General features: G+C 42.4%; 3 protein-coding genes across 4 annotated transcripts in view; 2 read left to right on the top strand and 1 right to left on the bottom strand.

Moving 5' to 3' along the window:
- Positions 1-2,386, top strand: part of fhip1aa (FHF complex subunit HOOK interacting protein 1Aa) — a 29,042-nt gene extending 26,656 nt beyond the window's left edge. For both annotated transcript variants that reach the window (XM_053419198.1, XM_053419196.1), the window contains one exon: positions 175-2,386. In XM_053419198.1, the coding sequence (XP_053275173.1) occupies positions 175-374 (200 nt within the window). In that variant the 3' untranslated portion in view covers positions 375-2,386. The remainder of the gene's footprint in view (positions 1-174) is intronic.
- Positions 2,387-3,883: 1,497 nt separating this feature from the next.
- gatb (glutamyl-tRNA(Gln) amidotransferase, subunit B) lies at positions 3,884-19,666 on the bottom strand. Its single transcript, XM_053418676.1, has 13 exons — positions 19,507-19,666; positions 18,037-18,190; positions 17,840-17,953; positions 12,912-13,110; positions 11,904-12,026; positions 11,680-11,793; positions 10,589-10,673; positions 9,488-9,532; positions 8,967-9,159; positions 8,644-8,777; positions 4,506-4,584; positions 4,247-4,381; positions 3,884-4,154 (listed from the first exon to the last, which is right to left on the bottom strand). Exons 1-13 carry the CDS (start codon positions 19,653-19,655, stop codon positions 4,029-4,031), a joined length of 1,650 nt encoding a protein of 549 aa, XP_053274651.1. The 5' UTR covers positions 19,656-19,666; the 3' UTR covers positions 3,884-4,028.
- Positions 19,667-19,801: 135 nt separating this feature from the next.
- Positions 19,802-21,172, top strand: dctpp1 (dCTP pyrophosphatase 1). The gene has a single exon (XM_053418834.1). It carries the CDS (start codon positions 19,919-19,921, stop codon positions 20,435-20,437), a length of 519 nt encoding a protein of 172 aa, XP_053274809.1. The 5' UTR covers positions 19,802-19,918; the 3' UTR covers positions 20,438-21,172.
- The last annotated feature ends 5,537 nt before the right edge of the window (positions 21,173-26,709 follow it).

Genomic DNA, 26,709 nt, shown 5'->3' with positions numbered 1-26,709 from the left:
TTTTAAAAAAAGACTTTTTATAGTTTCCTTTCTACAGAAAAGCAGATCCTACTTTTTTATTAACTTAAATTATTTATAAATGGAGAAATCATTAGCGGGAAAATATTGTATTTGCAAAAAACATATTAAATTCCAACGTGGTCATTGTAACAGATGAACTCTTCCTGTTCTCAGATAAAAGCCGAAGCGGCGGCGGCTCCACCCACGGCGAGGCGGGGGGGATCCTTAAGAACTCGCCGCCACCCAAACCCAAAGCCATCTCTCTGGACCGGACAGAAGTGTTCGCCACCGTCCTCTACACGGAGTTCCTCAAAGAACTGGCTGCGGTTGCTCAAGAGCACTCCATCCTGTCGTACATTCCTATGGAAGAGTGAAAGGTCCCGAAAGGCCTCAGTGACGAGTCAGAGGAGTCAACGAGTCAAAGACTGTTCTATGGTGGTTTTTCTACATCTTCTTCCAGTCACTACGAGAAGAAACCTCGTAGTGAAACGATTTATACAACTTCTTCGAAAAGTTTATTTATTTTCCGAGCAAAGACAATCACTTTCTTGTGGTTTTTAAAAAGAAAATCCTATTTTCTAGTTCTGTGAAGTGTGAGGTCCAACACTTTGAGCTGGAACATCTCCACCTGCACCGTAATAATAAGGCTGGTGGAGGCGAGGTCCAGGTCGACCAACCAAAGACTGTAGAGAGAGGGTTTTAACGATTTATCTGAACTGCCCTCGTTCTGAATGTCTTCTGCTCCGATCCCAGTGGGATGTCCGTGTGGCCTTTCAGGGGCATCACCGCCTCTGTGCTCTAGGAGTACGCAGCTCGGAAATGTGTTTTCATTTTCACCGTGGCAGCTGTAGACTGGCAGCGTCTCAGAAACACATCCTGACTCACTTCATCACTTTTAAGACGTTTTCACACATGAAATCCAGAAATATGTCCAAAGAATTGCTTCTGGCGTTTCCCGGAGTTTTGCCGTGGTTTTTCCAGGAGTCCTTCGATGCTGCACGTTCTCCTCCCTCGGTTCTTTTAAGCCTTTGGGTGAAATAACTTTCCCACGATGCACTAGTTTCTCACGGGTTCTCCAGACAACAGCACAAAACCAGGATTGTTCTTCTATTATCGATTTGCCTTATGTCAGTGACGCTTTATAATGTACATACTGTAACAGAACTCTATGCAAATCAAAGATATTTGGGGTATAAATGAATTTAGGTTATTTTCAGAAGGGAGCTGGGTATTTAAGCTTTTTTTTTTAGAGTTTCTACTTCCACGTTGTTTCGTCATCATCTTCATTCTCGAGGTTTGTCTTCACTTTCTTCTGGGTGTGGTTGTTGTGATGGATCAGAGAAATCTTTGTTTTGCATCTGTTAGCTGCCTTTATCTGGGTTAACATGGTTGTTAAAAATTATATATATATATTAAGAGAGATATATTTTGTTATAAAGTTTGCCTCTATCAAAAATAATTTACCAGGACAGAAATAGTTTTAAATTTGTGCCTAAATTGTGATTTTTACTTCACATTATTGCCTGATTTTTGATCTGATTTAAAAAGGAGTGATTTGATATTTTATAATGTGACGTTGTTTTACTGGAAGCCGTCCATTGTTTTAGTGTAAATAAAATATACTGTTTTTATTTATTTTGTTTTTTAACCGAGTAGCAAAAGAAAGCAGTCGCCATCCAACTATTTTATATAAAGATATAAAACATAATGTGGACATTTAAAAAACCTCCACTGAAATGAAGCTGCAACATGCTTCTTCACCACTAGATGTCACTAAATTCGACACACTGAACCTTTAAGAGGATTTGTCGCAATACCAAGTAAAACGTAATCATTTATACCCAACAATTCAAAGTGATCATTCAGATAATGGACAGCTTCGGGTTAATCAAACAACAACTTTTTGTAAAAATGATTTATAGAAAAAGAAATAGCAGTAGCATTGTGATTTAATCAAAGATGTCACCTCATATATTCAATCATTATTACTCTGTTTTAAATTTTGAAATGTGTATTTTGTTTATTTAAATCCATCCTGTTCTAGGTGTTGCTAAGCAGGTTATGAATTATGCAGTAGGATAGTTATTTTATGTGTTTTTGTTTAAGCTGAACAGGTTTTTCTCTGTCTCTGGTAGAAAGAATGTCGCAGAGCACTTTATCAGCCTCTCATCCTGACGCAGTCGTTCCACCAGCACAGGTTCAGTCCCACGATGACAATCACTGTTTCAGCCCAGGTCACAGAGTCGATTCTGTCTCAGTAGAATCCAAAGCTTCGCCCTCTGCGATCCGGACTCAGTTTTTTCTTCGATCAGGTTGATGTTTGTTGTTCAACGTCTGAGATGCAAAGTCTTTCCTCTTTCAATAAAGACAACTTCTGCTAAACAAACCTGAACATGTCGACTTGTTTCCTCCTCTCGTTCAACAAAGAACCTGCTGCCTTCACTCGACACCACAGATATATTCGTTCCCTTTTCCTTTGTGCCAGAGGAGGTGTTGCAGCTGTTTGCTCTGTGCATATTGAAGTTTTCTTGTTTGATGCACATTCTCCTTCCCTGCAGAGAGATTTAGCTCAAAACTAGGTCTTGTTCTCCCGGGAGTCTTCCTCCTCTGTTTACAGGCAATGACTCTGACATGCTGCAGAGAGGAAGCAAACTGTGATGGAACCTTCTGACAGCTCATAAGCACAAGATCAATCTGTAAACTGCCTCATTTCATACCCGTACAGTCAAACACGTTGTTACCTGGGTCGAAGAACAGGAAAATAAATCAATGTGGGATAAACTGTTGGAGAAAATATTGTTTGTGTTTTATACAAGCTGTTTCCTCCTGTCACAATTGAACTTATATCAAAAATACCCAGCAGGAATCACAACCATTCCTCATTTATGGTCACATAATGGACTGTAGGTGCAGAAACGTGCACAGACATCTTGTAATGGCAAAGCTCCCATAGTTTCAGAGGGTGTGTGGCAGCAACAGACTGTTTCTGCTGCAGCATGTCTGCAAACACACGTCTGTTCCCATAGAGAATGAGTCTAAAATGAAATTAGTCCAATGTGGAAGATGTAATTTTCTGATGTCTGCAGGGGAACAGCTGCAGTAAGAGTTTTGATTTACCAATCATTTCTACATTTGACTGAATGTTTACCGAACCTGGTGAACGTGGAAAACATGAAACAAACTGATGAGGCCAGATGACAGACATTATTAAATGTAATGATTCCCGATCACAAAGGTCGACCGATTTGAATAATGTTCATGAAATTTAATTTCAAGTCAAGAAAAGTCTCTGCACCTGAATATCAGTAAGAATCCTGATGTAATACACCCTTGTGTAGAAAGTATTAATATGTGGCTCAACCACAAGAGGGCGCTCACGGATTGCGTTCTTGCCCATCACAGTTGCTTCTCTTGATGAGAGTCTGACATCAGCACTGACCATCAGAACCAATCACACATACTCTCCTTTTCTTCATGTCTCCACCATTTCTACCACTGGCTCTTATTTATGCTAATTAACGCTCTTCATATATTCATATATTCTTTTTCCTCTGCTCATTTTCCATTGGTTTATTCTTAGTTTCACCTTTTTGAAGCACCTTGTAATGTTGTAAGAAAAGTGCTGTAACGGCTAAATAAAGTTTATTCTTATTATTTCATTCACCTGATCAGAAAATCTAAACCTGCAGAACATATGTGGCAGCTTCTAACTGGCATGGTTTTTTTTTAACTAAATAAACCAAATGCTGATAAAACATTTGATTTAAAAATCTTTATTACTCTTTAGACACATACATATCTTACACACATACAGAAGGAAACAGCTGTAGTGCAGTGGAAACATTGTACAGTATTTACAGAATGTCAACCTCTCAGGAACTATGGGCGGCGGCCCATAGTTCAATAGTTATATCAACCCAGAGATGACCAGGTACAGGCGTGATGAGTCATATCTGCATCCACAGCATCTTTTTCATATATCTTATTTTTCATAAAGATACTATGAGTCTGGCAGATCAGTCCGAGCTTCACGAAGTCTTCTCTTGTAAAATGGCCCTCACCAGAACTGGGTCGGCTCTGCCTTTGGTCTCTCTCTGAACAAGGCCCATCAGTTTGTTCAGAACTTTCTTGTTTCCATTTCTTATGGCTTGGACCTACACGGCGGGGGGGGGAGCACAGCAACCAAACATTAGAAAAATAAGAAAATGTCATTGCCAGTGAGAATTAGCAGGTGAGAGCCCCTCACCTCTTCGGGATGCGAGTCCACCACCTCCTGGCAGATGCTGTGCAGCTGTGCAGCGTCACTAACAAGCCCCAGCTCCTGCTCCTGGATGATCTGCAAGGCCGTCGTGCCCGGTGACCTCCACATCTCCTGCAGCACCTGAGAGGGAGCAGGAGGCGGGGAGACGCAGGTGAGGACCAGAATACAAACAAGAGCCCCGCTGCCGCTCTGTGTACTGAGTGACAGAGAGAAGGGAGATAATTGGCCTGTGCGGCTGACTGACCCGCTTGGCGACTGAAGAGGAGATGTGTCCTGTTTCCTGTAGCTCCAGCAGCTCGGCCAGGGCGGGAGCAGAGACCGGGCTGAAATCGGATGAAGGGCTGATTTAATTACATTTGAATGCAGTGAATAAGTGATATAAATGAAGGAGAGAGAGAGAGAGAGAGAGAGAGAGAGAGAGAGAGAGAGAGAGAGTGAAAAGAGTGGGAATGTCAGAGGGAAAGGACACGGGAGTCCATCAACATTTGTGATTTGACTATAATGTGTTTGTCTTGCCAGTGTCTGGCTGTTTATTCCCCGGGCCACCAGACAAATAGAATCAAAGACGCCTGCTAGAGAAATATTAAGTGGAGACGCAGTTTCAGTCAGTTCACCGGAGGCCAGACGGTCCATCTGCACGAACCCTCCTCCAATCAGGACACAGATGAAAAGTTTCCATCTTCACAAACACAACGTAACGTGACTCGTTGTTTTTGTGTCTAACAAAACAATGACTCCTGACAAAGGTGACTTGCACCTCGGGGGGGGGGGGGGGGGGGCAGTTTCAAGTTAAAGCTCAATTACTTCACACTTTTGTGTTTAAGAGTAAAATAAACTTTCAAAAGAGAGACTTTAGTAAATTTCCAGGACTAACAATAAGCTATTATTCTATTCAGTCTATTATCAAACCAGCACCAGTTACAGTGCTGATCACATTTTCCACCCACAGTTCCAGCTTTTTCCCATCTGGTTTCTAGATTCCCAGTAAACATTCGTTCCTGCCTGTGGCCACTTTGCTTCTCAACACCGACATGTAAGGTTGTGATTAGCTGCGAGGGTTGTGCAACATGTTGCTATTGTTAGTAAGTGTGTATATGCACGATGTTGTGTACGTGCAGTCATGCATATTAAGTTTTAAGTACAATATTATCCTCTGTGTACCACGCCCAGAACAAATTTCCCAATAGGGACATAAAGTATATTATTAATTATCTTATATTATCATTAACCAGCTATGACACTTTAACGCCTCACGCTGGAATCGAATTTGTGAAAACTGGTCAGCAAACAAGAAGAGAAGTTAAACACTAGCTTTAGCAGTGGGTTGGTAAAAGTACAGCTAAAATCAATAAACAGTTGCTATAATAGACGCTTCTTTGTTGTATGTTGTGTGTTTTTAGTGTGTAGCTTTTAATGTTTTCATTTGTAACGTGGCACTAGTGTCAGCCTGGTGAGATGTTTCACAGTTCTGCCTCCATCTTGTCAGCACCCTGCAGCGGGCTTCTCTCAGGCAGCTACTTCTCTGACCCTCCTCCAGAAACCCTGGAGGAGACACTTGTCTCGATCGGTGGAATTGTGAGGACGAGTTCTTAATGACATGTCTGGAGTCGTCTCTCGAAACGACCACTGAGCTTCACTGTTTCTTATTTCTCTTACACTTGTGAAGGGCTTGGAACCAGAGGGGAGACAAATCAGATGTGGGCATGTTTGACAGAGCAGAAACTAAAAAATGATATTGTTGTTGTGATGATTACGAGCAGAGAAGCCGCTGTTGTTCTTAAAGGTTCAGTGTGTAAGATTAAGGTGAAAGGGATCGTTAAGAAGACATTTAAATAAGACTAGTATTATTTTCACTTGTGTGTTTTATCTAAATGTAGGAATTGTTGTTTTCTTAACACTAGATGAGCCTAGAATGAGGGGAGGGGGAGGTGAGGGGGTATTCAGGGTATTCAGCTGCAACACGCACCTTCACCACTAGATGTCACTAAATCCTACACACTGAACTTTTAACAGCTAACTCTTGAAGATCTTTAACTTGGTTACTTTCTCCTGACGCCGAGCAATTCAATTATATTTCTCTAAGAACCTAAGTGACTCTCTTTTCGTCTCTGCCTTCAGCTTTCAACAGTCCTGCCGGCCTCTCTCTGGTTTTCTCCGACTCTCCCCCTTTCACTGAAAACAAATGCAGCTACATTGCGAATGTTCCGCATGTGTCTGGGGACGGTTGATAAAGTGAAGCCCACGGCATCTGCGCTGGTGTCAACCAATTGCTTGTTTCAACTCCATTTTCTTTCTAATGACTCAGAGCCTTTTATGACTTTTATTCCAAGAAATCATAACAGACCCATATTGCCAATCTCGGGTGGACTCAACAAGCGGAGGTGGAGTTTCTAAAGCCACGATGGCTATTTCTCTTCTTTCAAAAATACAGAAAAAAGACTCAATTCTTTGGAAACATTTACGAAATCCAACATGTTGAAGCTAACAGGCCTTTAGCAGGAAGAGATCAAAACAACAACTTCATCCAAAAAAGTAATGATTTCACTGATGTTATTGAATTTGTCCCACACAGAAGTTCCTCCAATGAGCCGTCAGGCCCGTCACAAAGGTGTTGTCTTTGACCGACAATAAGAATTAGGGAATATCAGATGATTTCTGAAGTCGTACGTGTTACTGCTGTTTGGAATCAAACTACCTGTCAATATTTGTGAACACTAAGAATCGAATAATCTTTGGCGTCACTCAAATCAGAGAACAGTTTAGAATTGTTGATGGAGGAGAGAGGTTGATTCGGCTTCATTTTGCCTGGAGCCTGAATATAAACACCTCTTTCTGAACACAGCACAGGGAGGCTTAAATCTTTTTTTGTGGCTAAATGCTCATTAATCCAGACTGAACCGGCTCAGGGAATAGAAGGGAAGCAGTTTAATAAGTTCGATTTCAGCAGCATCTCCTTTTTGAGCCAAGAGCAGCGGAGGGTTTGTGGATATTAATGTGTGTCGAGGGCGGGAATCGGGAATCAAACCTGAAATTAATCAAATGAATTGTTGTTATGACTCGGGTTGATCTGCGACTTCTACTCTCATTGAATAGGCAATAATGATTTTCTTTTCTTTTGCTTTGTAAATTAAACATCAGACAGGGGCGGCTGTGGCTCACGAGGTAGACCACTAACCAGAGGGTCGATGGTTCGATCCCCAGAACAACCAGTCTGTATTCCCAAGGGTCCCTGAAAATTGACCCTGACGTGTGGTGTGTGATAGAAACAGCACCGTGGACCGAAGCACTGGTTGAATTGGGGTGAAATATGATTCCAGCCATGGTGATGATATTTTACACTATGACACAGATCTCCATCATATGAAGTAGGTAGAAAACGGAAGGAACCTTTTCTATCACAGCTTCTAATCAGCGGCTCCATTCACGCCTCTTGATTCGCTGACATCTGTGTGAGCTTCATCTGACTGGTTACGGCCAATCCTGTTCATGTGGGTGTGCAGCCTGGCCATTATAACCTGACATGTCTCACACTTGTGATACAGTGACACTGGCTTTGCTTCCCATTATTTCTATAAGGCAGGGGAGGATTCAAATGTGCTTCTGTCTTGAAATACATTTAATTAAATTGAATTTGTGGACGTCTGATGTTCCTCTAGCTGCTGTGGTTCATGGTGACAACTGAAGATTCGCCCTGCAGATACACACATGGATGCCAGAGCTCCCTCCACCACCACCACCTCCTCCTTGTGTGCTTTTGGGTGTTATTAATTTAACTGATGTAACCCGACTTGCTGCCTGGGATCTTTGGAGAGCTTTTTCACGCCAAATCTAACTGTATGACCGTCTTCTTATAAACAGCCCATTGAAGTGTCTCTGACTAAAGTTCAGTGGTGAGTTACAGGACGTGGAGCTGAAGTGCTGATAGCAGACGTGTTAAATCACTTTTAGGATCGGAGTTCTTCACTTGAGTTAGAACCCTTGAGGCGGCCGCTTGTGACAACTTAAAATGAAGAGAGGCCTTACACACACACACACCAGCTGCATCTGGGGAGTGAATGGGTTGTTTCTGTAAAGGTAATCTTAAGGCTACATTACAGACGGTGAAGAAGCGGCAGGGAAAATGGGAGAAAGATGCAAAATCAGGCCCCAAGACGGAGCTGAACCGCCGATGAGGCTGCGGTTCACGGTCAGTGTCTTAACCCTTCAGCTACAGGGGGCGCCTGTGAAAAGGGTTTAACCCTGACATCTAAGACCTGAACTTTGGAAGCAGAATATGGATATGCAAAACGTGTTAGCTTTGTTGGAAGATAAATCTAATCTGCAGGACAGACAATGAGCATTAAATGAACATTATATAAATCCCACGGATGGATGAGTCTCACCTCTGGCTCACGCTCATGTCTCGTTGCTTGAGGTGGCCCAGCAGCTCGTTCACCACCCAGCCAATCACCTTCCTCGGCTCCTTCTTGGTCGCCTTCAACACCGCCTCAAAGTACTCCACCAGCCCGTCCTCGTTCTGCGACAAAACGCCACCAACAGCCACATGCACATTATCTCATCACTATCAAATACGCCCAGCAGGGACCGGTATTCAGCTGCCTGCATGATTCCGAGCAGTGCTGCGTCCAAACTGAGTTGATGAGAGTGCAATTAAAACAAGTGGGTGGGAAACAGATTCACTGCCTTCACCCGCAAATACACTCACCACCAGAGTGAAGCTGTGCTCGGGCAGGATGCCGTATGTTTGGACCAGCCTGTCTCTTTTGACGCTGGGTAGCTCTGGAAGCCCTTCCCTTATCTTCTGCACCACCACCATCTGGCTCGCATCAATGCCAGAGGGCAGCGACGCGTTATCCTCATACACCATCAGAGGGGGCAGGTTGGGCTCTGGCATGAACCTGGAGGGAGGGGGGGTGGGGAGAACGCTTTATGAGCCCCACAGATAAACTTAAGAGAAGATGAAGTTATTATTTTTAGTATTTTGACTCCAAACTAGTCACGTGTGTCTTGCTCCTGTAGTAATTTGACTTTATAACTCTCCATCTATCATCCCCCCTTCCTATAAAACTACACACACACATACACACATACACACATACAGGTGCACAAATGAGCGATATCTGGCGCCCTCATCACCAAGAAAGACGATAAGGTAATCTCCTAAAATCATAACTACACGTCAACAAACACAAGTTCCATGCAGACAACCCACAAACTCAGACTCACCTGTAGTCCTGAAGACCCTCTTTGTCCCTCATGGGAATAGTCTCCCTGGAAGAAAACATGCACACATTAAAAACTAACAGTTCTAACAGTCAAAGTTCTATTTAGAGCTGGAACAATTCGTAAATTTGGCATTCTGCCAATTTGGCAACAAGTTGAGATATTATATAAATTTTGAAAATCCTTAAAAGTCCCTCATGCATCTGAAATATGAAGATTTGGGTTGTTTTTCCTGTGTTTAATTTCAGAATAGTTCACTGATCATTTATAAATTAACTGAGAGGATAGAAAATCAATTGACAATTAAAGCACTCACCCTCTAAACAATGTATAGTACAACTATTCCGAACTAAAAGAAAAACAACAACATCAAAGCCCAATGAAAAAAGGTGGGGGACGTGTGTAGTGATGCTGTTCAGTCAGCCCAGCTGTTTGTGAACCGGTTTAGTCAGATCTGTCGCCAGCTTCACAGGAACGAGAAGAAAGAGCCAATCATGGGCCATCACACGCTGTTTAACATGCTTCACCATGGACCTCTTCTAGAAGGCCTCATGGGAACGAGGCAGAGCACCAGAAGATGATCAATGCCTCGGCCGTGTGGGAGCTGGATCGTTCTGAGAGCTCAGGAGCCTGTGACGAGCACAGAGCTCACAGATAACACAACACGCTGGCAGCGGCATCCAAATGGCTCCATTCATCATCATCACCATTGATAGTTTGTCCTTTCCAAAGCTCAAGACTAATTGTCACGAGTGGTGCCAGGAACACGAGGGAAATGCAGATCTTTGATTTATGAAACCAGGGATACAAGAGGCTCATGAGATGGTGAACGAGTCTGATAGGTGGTGGGAAAATATAGAAAATCATAGGAGAAAAGAAAAGCCCACGGAACCAGCATGAAGGAGGACGAGTGAGTGAAAACAACATTCTGGTTATTCAAGAGGTGAAATGTGAAGCTCTTGGAATAACAAGCCAGGAGGAAATGTAAGTGCAGTAATTTCAAACAAATCAGGAAAACGAGAAAGAGAGTCAAGGGGCCGGATGATGAAACTAACAAATGAGGCAGAGATCCCAGTAACAGCCCGGCTCCCTCAATTCACTCACCCCGATTTGGAATCATAAGCCCGGGTCTCGTTCTGCACCCTCCCTCCTCTCTGCAGGACATCGATCTGCCTCCGAATCTCGAAGTCTGGTGACATAAGGGGCGACATTAACATAAACACACACACACTCTCCGATAGCAGTGTGGCACAAACACCATTTTGTGTGACAAATGCCAAACATCTGCCGCAACACACTGGCAACTCCTCGGGCCTCCGACTGCTGCCACATTATAACTGTGACGAATGATGCTTTTCCCTCAATCACTGTTTAAACACCAGTTCAGCAGCAGCAGATTAAAGGTGATAGTGTTTTATTGATAGGTAACTCAGGCCCAGCACCACAGCGTGTCGATGTGTGCTTACACTCCTGAAAGTTAAAATGCTGAAATCTGTCTGGAGGAGGCTCTTTGTCAGCGTTTCAACTGAAGCTCAATCAACGGCCAGTTAAGTTTGAGTTGTCACTAAATCTATTCTTTTTCATTTTTTTTTAAGTGAACAGCTGAGGGAAGAAAATTTACCATTGCATGCTGCCATCACGCAGCTAATGGTTTGTGAATGGCTGTCAGTGCTAAACTTATGCTTCTCAGGTCACTGTCAACATTAACTAATCGAATGTCTTCATTCCTCTTCATAATTCAAACTGGAATATTCTCATTTCGACAAAAATCTTATTCAGTTTGGAAGTATGGACGTGATGAAAATATGATTCCCTAGGTAATAACCCCAGAGATCAAACGTGTTGGTTGGCAGATTTAGTTACTTTGGGATCCGACCTGAGCTTTTTCATTCTTCTCATCTTACTCTTGGTGAGAAAGGAAAAAAAGCACATTACAGGAAATGTCACTGAATACCATTCCTCCACTTGTTGTTTGTTACCTTTTACTGCCAGTTTTGATTTAAAGTACTTTTCTTCTTCATGGTGAAAACGCAAGCAAATGCCAACTCCCCAAAAGGTCTTTACTTTCAGAACAGGAGAGTGAGCGATAATACAACAACTGTACGATCTCCTCAGATGGATCAGCGTTCAAAACACCCTCACTGGATGTCTGTCACACTCTCAGACAATCCTCCTAACCTATTTACAGGACTTACCGATGGCCTTGGCCAGGAATCGGATGCTGTTGATGTTCTTCACCTCGGTTCTGACGCCCAGGGGCTCACCCGGCTCGTGGACGGACACGTTGGCATCGACTCTCATCTGGCCCTCTGAGGAGGAAGAGGAGGGGGAGAGATGCACACTGTGAGGGAGGGGGGTTCGGGTTTAGAGGTACAGAATGGCAGCTCAGACACACAGAGGCGGGCAGAGATTTCCATACCAGACATGTTGCCTTGACAGGTGCCAAGGGCCTGCAGGATGAGCTGCAGCTCCCTGACAGCTGCAGCAGCCTCCTCTCCACAGCTCATTTCTGGCTCCATCACCAGCTCCATTAGACCCACACCTGACGGATGTGAAGACAAGTTATTGCTTTGTTAAGTGATTTATATCTATAGTATAACGTGGGTTTGAAAAAAAATTCTTCCAGTATTAACTTTATGAAAAGATCTAGTGTAAGTGTTTGTCCATTTCTCGAAACTTCAAAGACTGAAGCCAGTGCTGCTCTCAGCCCCGAGCCCAATCAATCATATCCAAGATCAAAAAATTTTAAAAGCCATGTCAAGTAGATTAATCCTTTGAAGGAGGCTCGTTTTAGGGTCTGAATTTGAATTTGGTGTTCTTACTTTAAGTTTAAGTTTAAATGCTGTAATGTTTAGAAAACACTGTCCATTGCTGCAGCTCCTCTTTTCAGCCTCTGTCTAAAACACTTGGGTTTAGCTCCTGTCTCTTTAAAGCCCCCGTCTGCTATCACACAACACCACAATGATGCAAAAGTTTAGTTTTTTTAGCTTGCCGATATTTTACCAACCCACAAAAATGCTATCACGTACTAGAAGAAAGACAATAACTGCAAAAAGCCTCATATGTCTCCTTTAAGGTTAAACAATGTCCTAAAAGAGCTGTGCAATGTACTTTTTTAAGAAAATATATCCAAACAGAAATAAATAGTTATACCCATCTTCTTGGTAATGAACCAACATGTCATCTCGTACGATGGTTTATGTTTGGTTTGTGGGAATAACTCAACAGACAATATCTCCACAGACAATAACTCAACAGACAATAACTTCACAAACAATAACTCCACAGACATTACACAGTGGATGGATGGAGTTTATTGTTGGTTTTAGTCTCCTCGTGAGATTTGCCCACAATGTAGCTGACCAGGATAAAAACAGTATCAGCAGCCACAACCTTTAATCCTGGGCCACAGAGTGACTGAGGTTACCTGCTCTGTTGAGGTCTATGAGTGTCTGGCCGTGGACGTCATCGTGCAGACTCTTGCCACTGTCCTGCTCCAGCTGAATCTGCTTTATCGTGGCTGTTTTCCTGATCACTTGGCTCCTCTTCCTTCCCCCATGGAGGCTGTAAGTCAGGATGCCGTCTACTGCGATGGGCCGCCGCTGCTGAGTGATCTGGTATCCAGCCTGACACGAGAGTACACATCGTTATAAAACACCAGGCGCCGAGGTTGTGGGGTAAATAGAGCGTAACAAAAAAAGGCAAAAACATTTTTATGCTCTCCTTATCTTTCCAGAAACGTAACCGCTCATCAGGCCCCAACGGTGCAGCAGCCGACCGTATACATCTGATTAAATGACAGAGGGATTTCTGACTGTGTTGGTGTATTGAAAACTGAGTCAATGAGAACAGTGACAGCAGCTTTTACTGCCTTTAATCCCTGTGAGATGAGGAATGAAAACAATCCCATTTCTTTCACTTCTTTGAAGATTGTATGTAACGTAATGATGTACAAGTAACAGCAGGTAGAAAAACTTACAAGTACACACAGTCAGGAATACTTCTACATATCACCCTTTAATAATATTTAATTTACAGATATACAATTTGTTTGCTTTCAGTCTTTCACTGTGCAAAAATACCTAAAATTTAAATTTGACCAAAGATCAGATTTGCCTTGAAAGCGAGTCAGTGGATAAATTTCTCTTTTAATTATATACATTTTGAAGTAATAATATGTTAATTACAGGGTAATGAGCTGAGCATACTGGGAAGTCTCCTTGTGAATGGGTTGGTTTACCTTCTGTTAGATATCACTGGTTGTTGTAGCTTTTGTCAATTCATAGACAAGAAGTGATAATTATATTTTAAGTCAATAAATAAATCACAATATCCGTATTTCAGTTTATTAACCAACTTAAATTTATAACTTTAAATACAAAAAAATTAACTTTGACTTATTTTGTTATAGTCTGTCAATGTCTATGAGGTGTCCTAGTTCTGTTTTCACCCCTGTTGGTTTGTCTGTAGGAAGGATTACACAGGAATTAGTGGAAGGATGCATTATGGGTCAGGGCAGAACCCTTTCAACTTAGTTTTTGGGGATCTGGGGCAGATCCAGGACTTTTTTTTACTTTCCAGGAAATGATTCATAGACCTTAATGAAAAACAATCGGGCACATTAAGGGCACTGATATCTATGAGTGTGTGCAACTTTATGCCGCGTGATTGGATTTAAGGGGTCTGCCGGGGCTTGGCAGAGGTATTGTGTGTTCTACTGAGAGTCATTCTAGTTTGTTATGCATATATATTGTTGCTGTTCAATGATGTGTACTGTTTGCTAAGTGTTACTCTGTTATTTGTTTCCATGGGGTATAATTTGTGAAGGTAAAAGAACAGTGGGGTGGAGCTGAATTTCCCCAGTGGGACTATAAAACTAACTAATACATCAAATTACAGGAAGAAATGTGATATCTCCTTAGACGGTTTTTAGTTAAATCCACGTGTTGCAGAGGAATAACTCCGATGACGAGTCTGCAGTCGGTGTCATGGGGTCCACGTGAAGGTGAGGCCGGCAGGCAGCATCAATTAAACACCGCGACGCCTGATTGGCTGGACCTTGGTTATAATGCAGCAGGAGTGCTGCGGCTCCACTCAAGGTTTCTATTCACAAAAGCACAAGAATGAATATTTCATCCGCTTCTCTCTTCCCAAAAGAATCTGCCGCCCCAAGTACTAATTCCCCACGTTACTATGGAAACCACATTCGCATGAACTAAACATTAATCATACTTATGCTAAAGAGAGAAAGGAGGTGGGAGAAGAGATTCAGGAGGGGGGGGGGGGGGGGGACTGGCTGGCTTTCTGTAAAATGTGCCCGATCGACACAATCAGTCAGGTGCACGTCGCCTCCTTTTAAAACAACACTTTAAAAATGCATTTGGGGATTTTTATCTTTTACTTCCTGCTCCTCTAGATGAATTAAATCTTTAAATATGTTGGATTTTGAGAAAAAATGCTGCAGTTCATCCGAATTCACCTGTTTCTTGCTTCATCTTTTCACAGGTTTTGACTCTGCAGGTAAAAACTTCATCTCTGCTGTCTGCAGCACAGGAACACCATACTGTACATTAAGGCAGCATCTGTATACGTGGAGACTATTTGCATTTCCTGCATAATGAATCAGCTACTACTGGCGACATAATGAGGGATGAGTAAAGTTTTGCTGTTAATAAAACCCTACTAGACACATTTGGGTTTTTTCCAATTACCCGCCCGCCGACAGATAGAGCCCTAATGAGCTGAGCACCTTTTTATATTCACAGCCACAAATGTGTGTCTGCACTCAGACTACACATGCAGGTGCCCACACATGCTCCACACTCATTTGTGTGTTGTGAGCCGCTGAGTCATTTTCTGTCTCATTTAAAAAAAGCATCTGCCGGTCGTCTCCCTCTTTACTTTCCACCGAGGTCCCGCACACACAATCCCTGCTCTCGTTAAACGCATGTCGAAGCTTCAACAGTCAGGACAGGTCTGTTATAGAAAGTTAATATCTCGAGGAAATTGTAATTATTTGCTTTGGCTAATAGATTAGTGCGGAGCTGCTGAGGCATGTTATTAAAGGGCTTTATGTATGTGCATCGTCTGCCGTCTCCATTCAAAGCAGGAGCGCTAGTTGGACAGCGCCATTGATCATTTAATGAGCAACTGCGGTGTTTTACAAAATGCAATCAGGGATTTGTAGCGGAACATATCAATAATGTAAAATGCAATTTACAAATGTATTTTTCAAGGGTGGGATAATTTCTCCCTCGGTCATGCTCCTGGTTTGGTTTGATGAGCGTAGATCACATTCAAACTCTGGGTCCAGTGTGAGAAACATTCCATCATCTTGCATAATTAAAGCCACTCAGACTCCAGGTTATCGAGCTCTCGGATCGCTCTTATGAAGCAGCTGAGGAGACCAATGTAAACTAAATAAACTTTGATTCCTAAAAAAAAAAAAGGGCAACAAGAGGTAGAGTGCAGAAAGCACACAGTGAATGTCAAACACAGATAGAGGAGCCAGGCGCGACCTGATGGCAGGGGCTGCTGTGAAAATCTCAAAGCAAAATAAAAAAGTGTAATCTGGTATTATCGTCCCTGCTGTGTGTGTCAGCTGCTCAGGATGAATCCAAAGGAGGTGATGCAAGCTTTGGTAAACACACAAGAGAGCAAGAGGAACACAACGGTAATCCCTGCGCTTCTGGAGGGGATTTAACTGGAATCTAAAGAAACATGGACTTTCTTTGGAGATAATGCATCGCTACCGAGGGGATTAAAATATGTACTGCTGCCACTATGTGATAACCAGAGACTGATCAAGACCATCTGCAGAAAACTGTAGAGCATCGGCCCTAAAACAATCTCACAAGAGACTTAAGTCAGCTAAGAAATCAAATCAGAAATATCAAAGAGAGCGATCATATTATTTCAGCAGCAGCAAGAGTGTAATGAAAACTTTCGGCTTAAGCTGATACTCGGTGTATTGCTTACTTCTTTGTGAGGGCCCTCTACTTTTAATCCACTTCTTTCGGGCAGTTTCAATGCAATAATACTGCAGGAAAAGAGAATCTGTCTCCGAGGCTCTTCAGTCTATAATTACACTCCTCATTACCTCGCCCAAAGCCGTGTTAGCATATCTTACCAAGGCGAGACAAACGCTGAAATATTCAGACTTTCCATCACACTTTTCTTCAGAGAATTTCCAGATATATGAAAAGGCGTCTCTGTAGGGCGAGTCAATGTAGTTCCCATTACGTTTTGTCTTTTCCATCTAAGTCTTAAAAGGTCACTCATAATGGCTGCGAAATTACGTCGGGGCTCTGAGGGCTAGTGAGCCCTTGTCACACGGGTTCTCTATTACACAGAGCAGAATGAACTTCACTATACTGTTGAGGGGAGAGATACCTTTATCCCCACTTTAACAGAATAATATTCAGCTTATGATGTGAGACATTTAAATCCAAATATCTGTCAAACCATTGGATTGGTAGGTAACTTATCAAACAAAATAAATATATGGTATTTGTTAGTTAATACAGCTTTAAAGTGGTGTATCCTTGCAATAAAATGAAACTTAACTTAAAATCAACTTGTATTCCAAAAAGTATTTAGACATCTTTTATGCACTATAGTGTGTTTTTTTTTAAACTGTAATCTCTCTCACTGACAAAAGTCATCTTTGCTGCAGTACTCCAAATACTGGCCTGTTATATTCATTGAGATGTGTTTAGACCTGTGGTATAGAAATTATTCCATTATGGGAAATTCACATACAAACATCATTCAAAAAGTCCATAATCAAAGTACCACCTTTACACAGTTGTGAGTAATGGATCAGTCCCTGAACTGCTGAGTTGGAAATCACTACCTGTAGTTTTTAGGACTCTCATAATGATTCACATTATTTATATATATATATATATATATATATATATATATATACACACACAGAAGAAAGCTATCCCCTAATAATCAGCCACGGCAGGGAGTGTTAAATGACCTGTGTATAATGTACAAATAGAAGTGTACTGTAGGAAATGAGCTTGTGTGTAAAACAACACTGGTCCTTCTCTTTTACAGCTCTCAGTACCCTTTGACTGTGTGTGTGGCAAATAGCGTGTTTTGCTGCATCAGCAGGACTGGCTCACAATTTCAATTAAAGCTCAGGGGCAGTAGGAGTTCACTGCGAGTGGTGTGATGGAGACACTGGAGGCGAATGAGGACAACTTGTGTCACAGTAAAACAATAAGACAGAGTGATGTTTGGGATCAGAGCGGCTCTACACCGCCCGTTTGTCTGATAGGATAGAGACAACCCCTGGAGGTTGCAGAGAAAGTAAGAAATGAGGACAGGGAGAGGGAAACTCACAGGGAGGTCGGCGTAGAAGTAATGTTTCCTGTCGAAAAGGGACTTCCTGTTGATAGTGCAGTTGAGAGCCAGTCCTGTCATCACTGCTGCTTCGACACATCGTCTGTTCAGAACCTGGGGACACACGGGGACATTACCTGGTGATCTGACAAGAAGGGGATCAAACAATAGGTTATCTTTGTCTGAGAATCACCTACGGGTAATGTGCCAGGCAAGGATCCATCGAAGAAGGACACCAGGGAGTTGGGGGGGGCTGAGAAGCGAACTTGGGAGCCAGAAAACAGCTTGGTGTTAGAGCTAATCTGGGCGTGGATCTCCAAGCCGACCACCCCGACCAGCAGCTGGGGATCACTGAGGCAGAGAGGAAATAAAAGAAACCTTTACTACAAATCAGACAGAGAATTAGTGTTGTACCTGGCTTCTGGATAATGTTTTTTTTTGCTTTTTTAGGGATATTTACTGCCAAACCCTCCTGAGAGCTATCCTGAATAACTGGTCTCATCTGGTTATCGTCTGGCTCAGTTAACTCCGGGTTTACCTCTGGCTACGATCATGTGGTGCAGTTAATGAGATGTGGAGCTGTCAGAACCATGAATGACCTTGCTAATGATGTGGGATGAAATGTCGATACCTGCAGGTAACTTCTGTTATAATGAAAGTAGAAATTGTTGTTCCACTGAGTGAAATGCCGCTATTATGGAGATTGATTATTCTTTATAACAAACTCTCCCTCTTTTAGAGGCTTTGAGTGACAACTGGAAAACAAAACTGGAACAGCAAAAGGATTTGAACGATCTATAAAAGATATCTGCTGCTTGATGTTGTGTCACTTTATATTAAGTATTTTGTCAGAAATCCTGTGGAAATGTTGACTCCATATTCCCGGTGATGTAATTAATAGGTAGTTGCTGTTGACAGGTTATGATCTGATCCTGCTGAGGAGCAGGGGTCCATCCCCCTCACACAGGTGGTTAACCACGGAGCGCATCTACCCAGGTTAAACATTCCAGAAAACCTGAGTGAAGACCAAAGATAGCTGGATAACCCATTCATCTCTATGATACAGGCCCCTGGGATAAACCCCTTCAATGTCACATACATTATCATACACATCAATGCACACCTTGCACATTTTACCGCTATATATATATATTTAAAGAATTCCATTGTATTGGTTTGCACAAAATAATTAGCTCCTTAATTTGCTTCGTTCCCTTGTATTTGCATATGTTTGTTATGCTACAATGTTTGTTGAGGAAACTACTTTGTAATAAATGTGATTCTGAAAACCACTCAGGCAGAGGAGCAGACTCAAGTCAGACTCAACTCATTATGAACAAAACAAACCTTTACACAGTGGCCCAACTTAATCAATGAACAATAATAACACTCATAACATTGTCATAACAATAATAATGTGTAACAATAAATAAATAACAACAACTGGAGAAAAACGTAAGGTAGAATCCAAATAAACGTAATATTTGCTATTTTACACGCAGCTCATTTATCTTAATTAATAAGTCAGTGGACACAGTTTAAACCAGAGATATCAGGAAGTATATAAAGATAAATATGGGTCATTTATCTGCAGTTTAATACATGTGGATGAATCCACTCAGTGACAACAACAACACAAACAGCCTCACAGCCGCAGCTTCTTGTACCTTTTCGCTCGGGGCTGAGATTCACTGTGTCTCCGGAAGCTCGTCGTGTTTATTCCTCTGATCAAACACGAAGTCTTCGGGTATAATATCGATTTTCGCTTGTTGACACTCAGCAGCAGCTCCCCGGCTGCTACACAGGAGGCCGCCATGTTGTCTTTCAGGCTCCGTAACACACGAGATGGGAATTGTAGTTTTTTAAAAGGGAGATTCAGTATTGGAGTCCACGACACTCGAGTTTGGCTTAAAACTACAAATCCCACGATATCGAGGATATTCCGGTTCCGGCCCCCGAAGATAAGTCGCGTCACTTCCGGGTGGACAACTGGCGGGACTTCTCAGCTGCGTGGTGGAGGAGCAGGTTGTTGACAGACGGCAAAACTTGTCTCAAACTCGGGTTAAACTTTTTTTAAAGATGATGGCTACAAGCGGAAAAGACTGTGGAGTAAAAGATGGCGCCCCGGTTTGTTGTAACGGCTCAGCCTCGGCGAACGGAGCCGGCCCGGAGGCATCGCCGAGCCCCAAGCCGCTGAACGGAGCCACGGTTCGGCCAGAGGGCTTCACCTTCACCCCGCAACCCACCATCGAGGACATTCGGCGGATGCAGGCGGAGTTCACGAACGAGCGGGACTGGAACCAGTTCCACCAGCCCCGCAACCTGCTGCTGGCCATGGTCGGGGAGGTGGGCGAGGTGTCCGAGCTGTTCCAGTGGCGCGGGGAGGTGGCGGTGGGTCTGCCGGGCTGGAGCGAGGAGGAGCGGGAGCAGCTGGGGCAGGAACTCAGCGACGTGCTCATCTACCTGGTGGAGCTCGCCGAGAAGTGTCACGTGGACCTGCCCCAGGCGGTGCTGCGGAAGATGGCCCTGAACCGGCTCAAGTACCCGGCCAGCAAGGTGCACGGCTCGGCCAAGAAGTACACCGAATACAAGGACTGATGCTGGGTGTGCAGAGACAATCAGAGGCGACTGCTGGAACTGCTACTGGACCTTTCATCGTTTGGTTCTAATAGCTTTTGATCTTGTTCGACTTGTTACACCACTGTATGAAAACTTTACCCCCTCGTGCACAAAAGGCACGTGCAGAATATGCAGTTTTTTTATTTAGTTTAAAGGTTCAGTGTGTAGAATTTAGTGGCGACATCTAGTGGTGAAGTTGTATGTTGCAGCTGAATACCCCTCACCTCACCTTACCTTGCTCTTCCAGACATGGCAGCCTCCATAGAGAGGAACGTATGAAAAAACCTTCTAGGTTAAATAAAGCAATTAGTAAGATATTAGATGATTGCAAACTAGTGAAAAACTCAGTGGAATTATTTTATACTCAATTTCTGCCATTAGAGCCCTTTCACTTGATTACACACTGAACCTTTATCTTTTAAATCATGTTTTAGTCTGCTCGTTGGAGCCAATTTGAAGCATTTCATACTTTTTTAGTCAAAATATTCCTCTTGTCCGATTCTGTAAATAATAGGAGGAAAACATTCGTAGGACTTTTATAGGACTGAGGCTTAAAAAAGTTAGTGGACCTGAAAAAAAGTTGAATGAAAATGTTATATATTTTTCTTCTTTGTTATTGTTGGTTTATTTCAGGTTCCTGTCAGAGTTGGATCTTCTCATCTCCTGTCTCACTTATGCAATTTGTCTTGTTGCAGTAAAAGTTGCTTTAATCCAGTCCTGTGTGTTTCTTCTCATTCATCCTCATGTAAAACACTGAGTTAGCCTGTTATCTGGCTCCTTGCTAATTCAGTCTACAATAAGGACAAAGAGAGATTATTATATTTATAAATAACTTCATAACGTCTGCTTTCATATACAAGAGTGTGGCACTAAATGCAACCTTAAGTTGTTTGTGGTGTAAGTTACATTCTCATTTAGGAGGCCAAAAGGGGCTCATCAAAATCGGTAAAATTTAGAAAGACTTCTATTAAAAAGTGAACAAAACAATTGCCATGCACAAAAAGAAGGTGATGTTGTATAAACAAGTCTATTTGGCCTTGAGTTCTCTCCTGATGTCATCAGGGTTGAAAGGGGGTGGGGCTGTGTGTGGACCGCCCCCCGGGGTTTAACACTGGTGCTTGATTGAACTTTGAGTATGTTCAGGATGAGAAGACACTGAATATGGAGAGTGAAGGTGATTGGGGGGGGGGAGGAAGAGGGTTGCAGGGAGTCAGTGAAACGGCAGCTGACGGCGAGAGAGGGGAACAGTTTGGCAGCATCGGTTTTCCTAATAAAATGGAAACTCCAAACACTAAACAAAACAGTGAATGGCTCTTACAACCTTTAACCTTCCTTCACCTCACTTGACAATATCACCTGTAAATGATGGTGTGATGGTTTATTGTTATATCGTCACTGGCGAATTGTAACCAAGTCCTGCTCATTTGAAACAAGATGGTTGCCTAAGCAGGATCTAATAGGGGGAAAGTGAAATTCGCTTTTCTCTTTAATTCCCATCAGGAGGGAAACTTTTGATCAATGTTTCAGTGAAGATTTGAAACCAATAGTGTGTGTGTGTGTGTGTTGGGGGGGGGGGGGGATGTAAAAGAGGGGCCTTTGGTGTAACAGCCGTGAAAACATCCGTCTGATTAGTTTTTCATTTGATCTGTTTAGAGACACAAACATCGCCTTCAGCTGTATATCCCCGTATTCACTCTGGCATTAGTCATCCACATGCTGCGAAGAAAAAACAGCCATGACTCACTAAAGTGTTTCTCTGAACTGTACTTCAAAGTAAACGGCCTTTTTACTTATGCAGATCTGAGACAATGCCTCAATACTAATGAGGAACTGTCCACTTTCCTTAAACCTGGACATGTAGACTCCTCCTCTGGAAACTGAAGTCATTTTTAATGTGGAGCTCTTTGGGATGAAGGGTTACAGCAAAGAGAAGAGAAAATCATTTTTTCACTCTTGATCAAATGAAGTAGAACCACGGCAGTAGCTTCTGAAGGTACTTTAGTTAAATCTCAGTTTCAACGTTATTCCCCACAAGGCTCTGCAGATACAGATGAAACCATTTTTTGGCAGCAGTTCATCCAAATCATAAGCTCTCTTTCACTTCCAGCTTGAGTTCTTTAATACACAGTGAACATCCCTGCAAAGAGAGTGTGTGCTCTGTATGAAAACACAGCCTGACATTCTGTAGTTGCTATTTCAATATTCAGTGTGTAGATGTGAGGCAGCCGGGCAGAGGGCTTCGGTTACAGCTCTGGATTTTCAGCCTGTGTCACTGTTCTCACAGTTTTATGCAGCGCTGCTTCTCTGGGAAAAACACAGGCGTTGTTATTCTCTACAGAGTCTGTAAGAAGCTTTCATTCTGAAAAAAGGCTTCATGCATGTTTCAAGATTGGAATATAAACAAAGATTTTTCACATTTGCTCATTATCATATAAATATCAGATATAAAATGGGACTTTCTGAATCTGTGGCCTTTTAAGATTTATAATTCATTTATTTTTTAATCTATTGGAGTAAACGAGCAGATGAAATCATGTGGTGTAATGTATAGAGAGACTGAATCTGATGAGTCATGATCTCTCAGCCTGTCCAAATCCATCCATCCATATGGAAATGCTACAGAAACCTCAAAGTTATCTGAGACTCTCCCTTTACTTTTTAAAATGAGATTTTAATTGCACCTGTTATCTTCAAGTACAAACCCACGTCTAACTGTATATTCATTTAACTTCTCAACACTTCATAGTTTAAAAAAAAGTCTTTGCTGAAAGTTACCCGAGGAGCTGTTTTCCCTCACGTCTCCGTGTTTTGAGAGAGAAGTCGGACAGTTCTCGTCTGAAGATGGCGCCGAGGGCTTAATTACATGTACGACTTTTGATGAGTGTGAATCTAAAGATTTCCTTTTTGCAGATATCATCTATCATCAGTCCGGTTGTTGTGGGTTTCAAAAGGAAAGTGGGCCGTCGTGTGTTTTCCTGCTCGCACAGATAAGCTTGTGTTGGAGAAAGCTTCGGTTTCTCTCTAGTCTTTTTGGCCACTTCCTCCTCCTCTTCACTATCTGAGTCACACACACACACACACACACACACACACACACACACACACACACACACAGACACACACAGACACAGCAGCACTCTTTTATCCCCTCCTGGAGACAGCAGTGGGAGCTGTCAGATCTCACACAGTAGGGTTACCCAACAGCAGGGGGCTCGCGTCACATCAAATCCCATCACACACATACACATACATGCACACCTGCACACAGAAACACACACAGACACACACACACAGACCACAGATGTTTTTTTCTTTTAGTGGACCATAGCTAATGTTGAGGCAGGATTTCTTGCCTCCTCTGTGGCTCTGTCAGAGGCGATCACATCTTAAATGCTCCCAAACCGATCCGTCCTGAGCACGAACCACTTGGCAATGTTCTTCCTTTTCATAAACCCGACAGCTCCGCTCAATACGGCCGTGTTACAAGTCAAATATCCTGCCAGCAATTAAACCATTTCACGAGTGTCTCTGCGGTGTTCAATCAGATAAATGTGTGTTGTCTGTCAGGGTTTCATTTGCTTGCAGGCCTGTTTGCCTCCAAAGATCTGTGGCGGCAGCATGAAATACAAATAAAGTCAGACAATTAATATGTTGCAGGCATCAAGTTCAGATTGAGTGTTTATGTGCAAAAAACATAAAGAAAAAAATATATTTGCACATTAAATATCTTGTCTTTATACCATATTGAATGGAATATGTCAAAAAGGATTTATTTATTCATGTTTTACACAGTCTCCTAACTTTTTGGGGTAATCAGGGTCTTATATAATATATTCCATTCCATTCTCTATATTTTATACATACAATAAAACATTAATGTGACCAGTGTGTATCGTAGTTGGGGGGCAAACAGTTTTTGACTGTGCTCATTGGACATTTATGTATTTGGGACTTTTTATGATGTGAACATCTCCACAGAAAACTTAGTGGGAGCGACAGAGTTTGGACCATAAGGACATTAGAGAAAATATATGTATTAGCTTACAAATAATCGGCAAAGTTTGGATTTCCCTTATTTATAAGAACTCAATCAGCAATCTAGTAGCAGCTTAGACTCAGTCAGTACAATTAATCTTTCTTTCTTTTAATTTTTTACGATTTTAAAACCTTTGCATCGTGCAGTTTTTGATACCCGGTAAAATAACCTTTACTTTGAATGTCCCAAATTAAGCTGTGGATTTGCTCGGTGCCTGTTACGGGTATCTTGAGACATTTCAGGAGAACAAGCCGAGCCGCAATCAATAACAATTAAAGCTGAATTCCATTTACGTTGTTCTCATTGTGGCTGCTGGCTCGCCGACACAGGTCAGTGGAGGGGAGTCATGTGTTATTGGATCCACCCGTGTCTTTCCTTATCTGCTCTGGAGAAGCCGTTTTCTCTTTTTCTGTTTTGATTGCTTTATTGAACCGTTGACGTTTACCAGACACAATGGACTGATGGTCCTCAGCCCGACCAGATAGGCCTTTTTTTCACAGCAGACATTTTGACATATCGCAGTTGGAAAAGCACAAGTGTTCCCCTGATAACGTTAACAATGCTCTTCAAGTGTCCCAGTGAGGCATGAGCCACCGACGAGGTGGGGTTACTACATCATAGAAGTATATGGTAGGACTGCAACCAGCAATTTACCTTTCTTTAATAAGGGATTCATTATTTCAGAAGCATTTCAGAAAACAGTTTTAAAAAAAAGCCCATCATTATTCTTAAAATACCAAGTTAACATGTTCAGATGGTTCTGTCTAAAATCCTTATGATAGAATATAATCAAATATACCATTTTGGAGAAGTTTCAAAGTTTTACTCAATCAAAATCAAAGTTTTCTGCCAAGTACTTAAACGTACAAGGCCTTTGCTGTGGTGTATTACTGCAAGCATGAATATAACAAATGTGTCATATAAACTGTAAATATTTACAATTTGATGATGCTCTGTTTAGTCCTGAAAACATTGGTGTTTAGCCAAATATTTCTCAGATGGGATTGTAATGCTTATACTGGCTGCTCATACCTACTCCTGCTGCTGCCAATGTGCTTTATTATTAGTATGATTAGAATTAACTGCTTTTTCAAATACATTTCCTCCCAGGTTGTTTGTATTGCTTTTTGTGGAGTTGCCAATTTGGTCTCGAGTGGAGGATACTATTGTATTAATGCCTTTAGAAATGTAAATATGCGTCTGTCTCATACACAGCCCATTCACGTGAAGCATTTTCCTGTAATAATGGCTTTAAAGGAAACTCAACACGGCCGACGTCCTTCACAGAAAAGGGAATTCATTTCCCATTTTCTCCCCGTACTTCACATGTTACTATAATTTACATCATAGGGCTGCCACTCCACACGTCTGGCAACCTGAAGCCCTGAAGCCCTGAAGTCCTCACTCACAGTGATCCTCCACTTTGCATAACATCTCACGAGTCGCCTTCAAATTTCAAATTGCTGTGATTTTATCGTGCAGGTATAGTTACTGCAGCACGAGTGACTTGTTTAAAGCCGCTTTCAGACATGAACTCAACTCTGGATAATATTCGGAAATTATCTGGAGGGGCTGTATGTGTTTTTCAAATCAGCCCCCAGGTGAAATGTCCGGGGGAGCCCAGGTGAGTATACAGCAGGTTATTTGTCCAGATGCCAAACTGAGCAAAATAAAGGATCCAAATGACTCAGGATGAAAAAGAGGTGTTGTATTAGTATAAGATGCTGACATCAACTTGGAAAGAATTGGGAGCTTTTGTTGATAAGGGCCAACGCCTGTGTCTACGTGCTGTAAACTAAACGATGTGATCTCAGCAACTGAATTTACACATGAAGTCCTGCCTCCTTTATCTTCCCAGGCACTACCCCTTGTCCTACTGCTCTGGAAACGTTCCTGTTGTTTTAAATGCGTCTGACCCTGACTATCTCCTGCTGCGTTCTTCACGTGTGAGAGGTGAACTCAAGACAAGTGTCCGCACAACTGGGTGTGGATACTTTCTGGACTTCCTGTTGGAAAACAGCTTACGTGAGCTGCTCCGCATGAGGTGGATCAGTGGATTCAGAGGTATGATCCGTATCAATTCACCAGTCACTTCAGTCCCCTGGTGGTCTGAGGTGCCTGGCTGGAGAGAGCCCATAAGTCAACTGAAGCCTATATTGCTGCAAACACTACTGCAGTGCTGCTGCTCATCCAGCCTTTCACCAGCACCACCTCC

This window comes from Pleuronectes platessa, chromosome 3 (genome assembly GCF_947347685.1).
Source record: "Pleuronectes platessa chromosome 3, fPlePla1.1, whole genome shotgun sequence".
NCBI lineage: Eukaryota > Metazoa > Chordata > Actinopteri > Pleuronectiformes > Pleuronectidae > Pleuronectes > Pleuronectes platessa.
This window is presented reverse-complemented; position numbering and strand designations above follow the sequence as displayed.

Coding starts and splice junctions, on each gene's coding strand:
- dctpp1 (XM_053418834.1), top strand. CDS start 19,919: ATGATGGCTACAAGCGGAAAAGACTGTGGAGTAAAAGATGGCGCCCCG.
- gatb (XM_053418676.1), bottom strand. CDS start 19,655: ATGGCGGCCTCCTGTGTAGCAGCCGGGGAGCTGCTGCTGAGTGTCAAC. Junction 12,027..12,911: donor CATAGACCTCAACAGAGCAG/GTAACCTCAGTC, acceptor CACATCCGTCAG/GTGTGGGTCTAATGGAGCTG. Junction 9,160..9,487: donor GAGGGTCTTCAGGACTACAG/GTGAGTCTGAGT, acceptor CCCTCCCTCCAG/GTTCATGCCAGAGCCCAACC.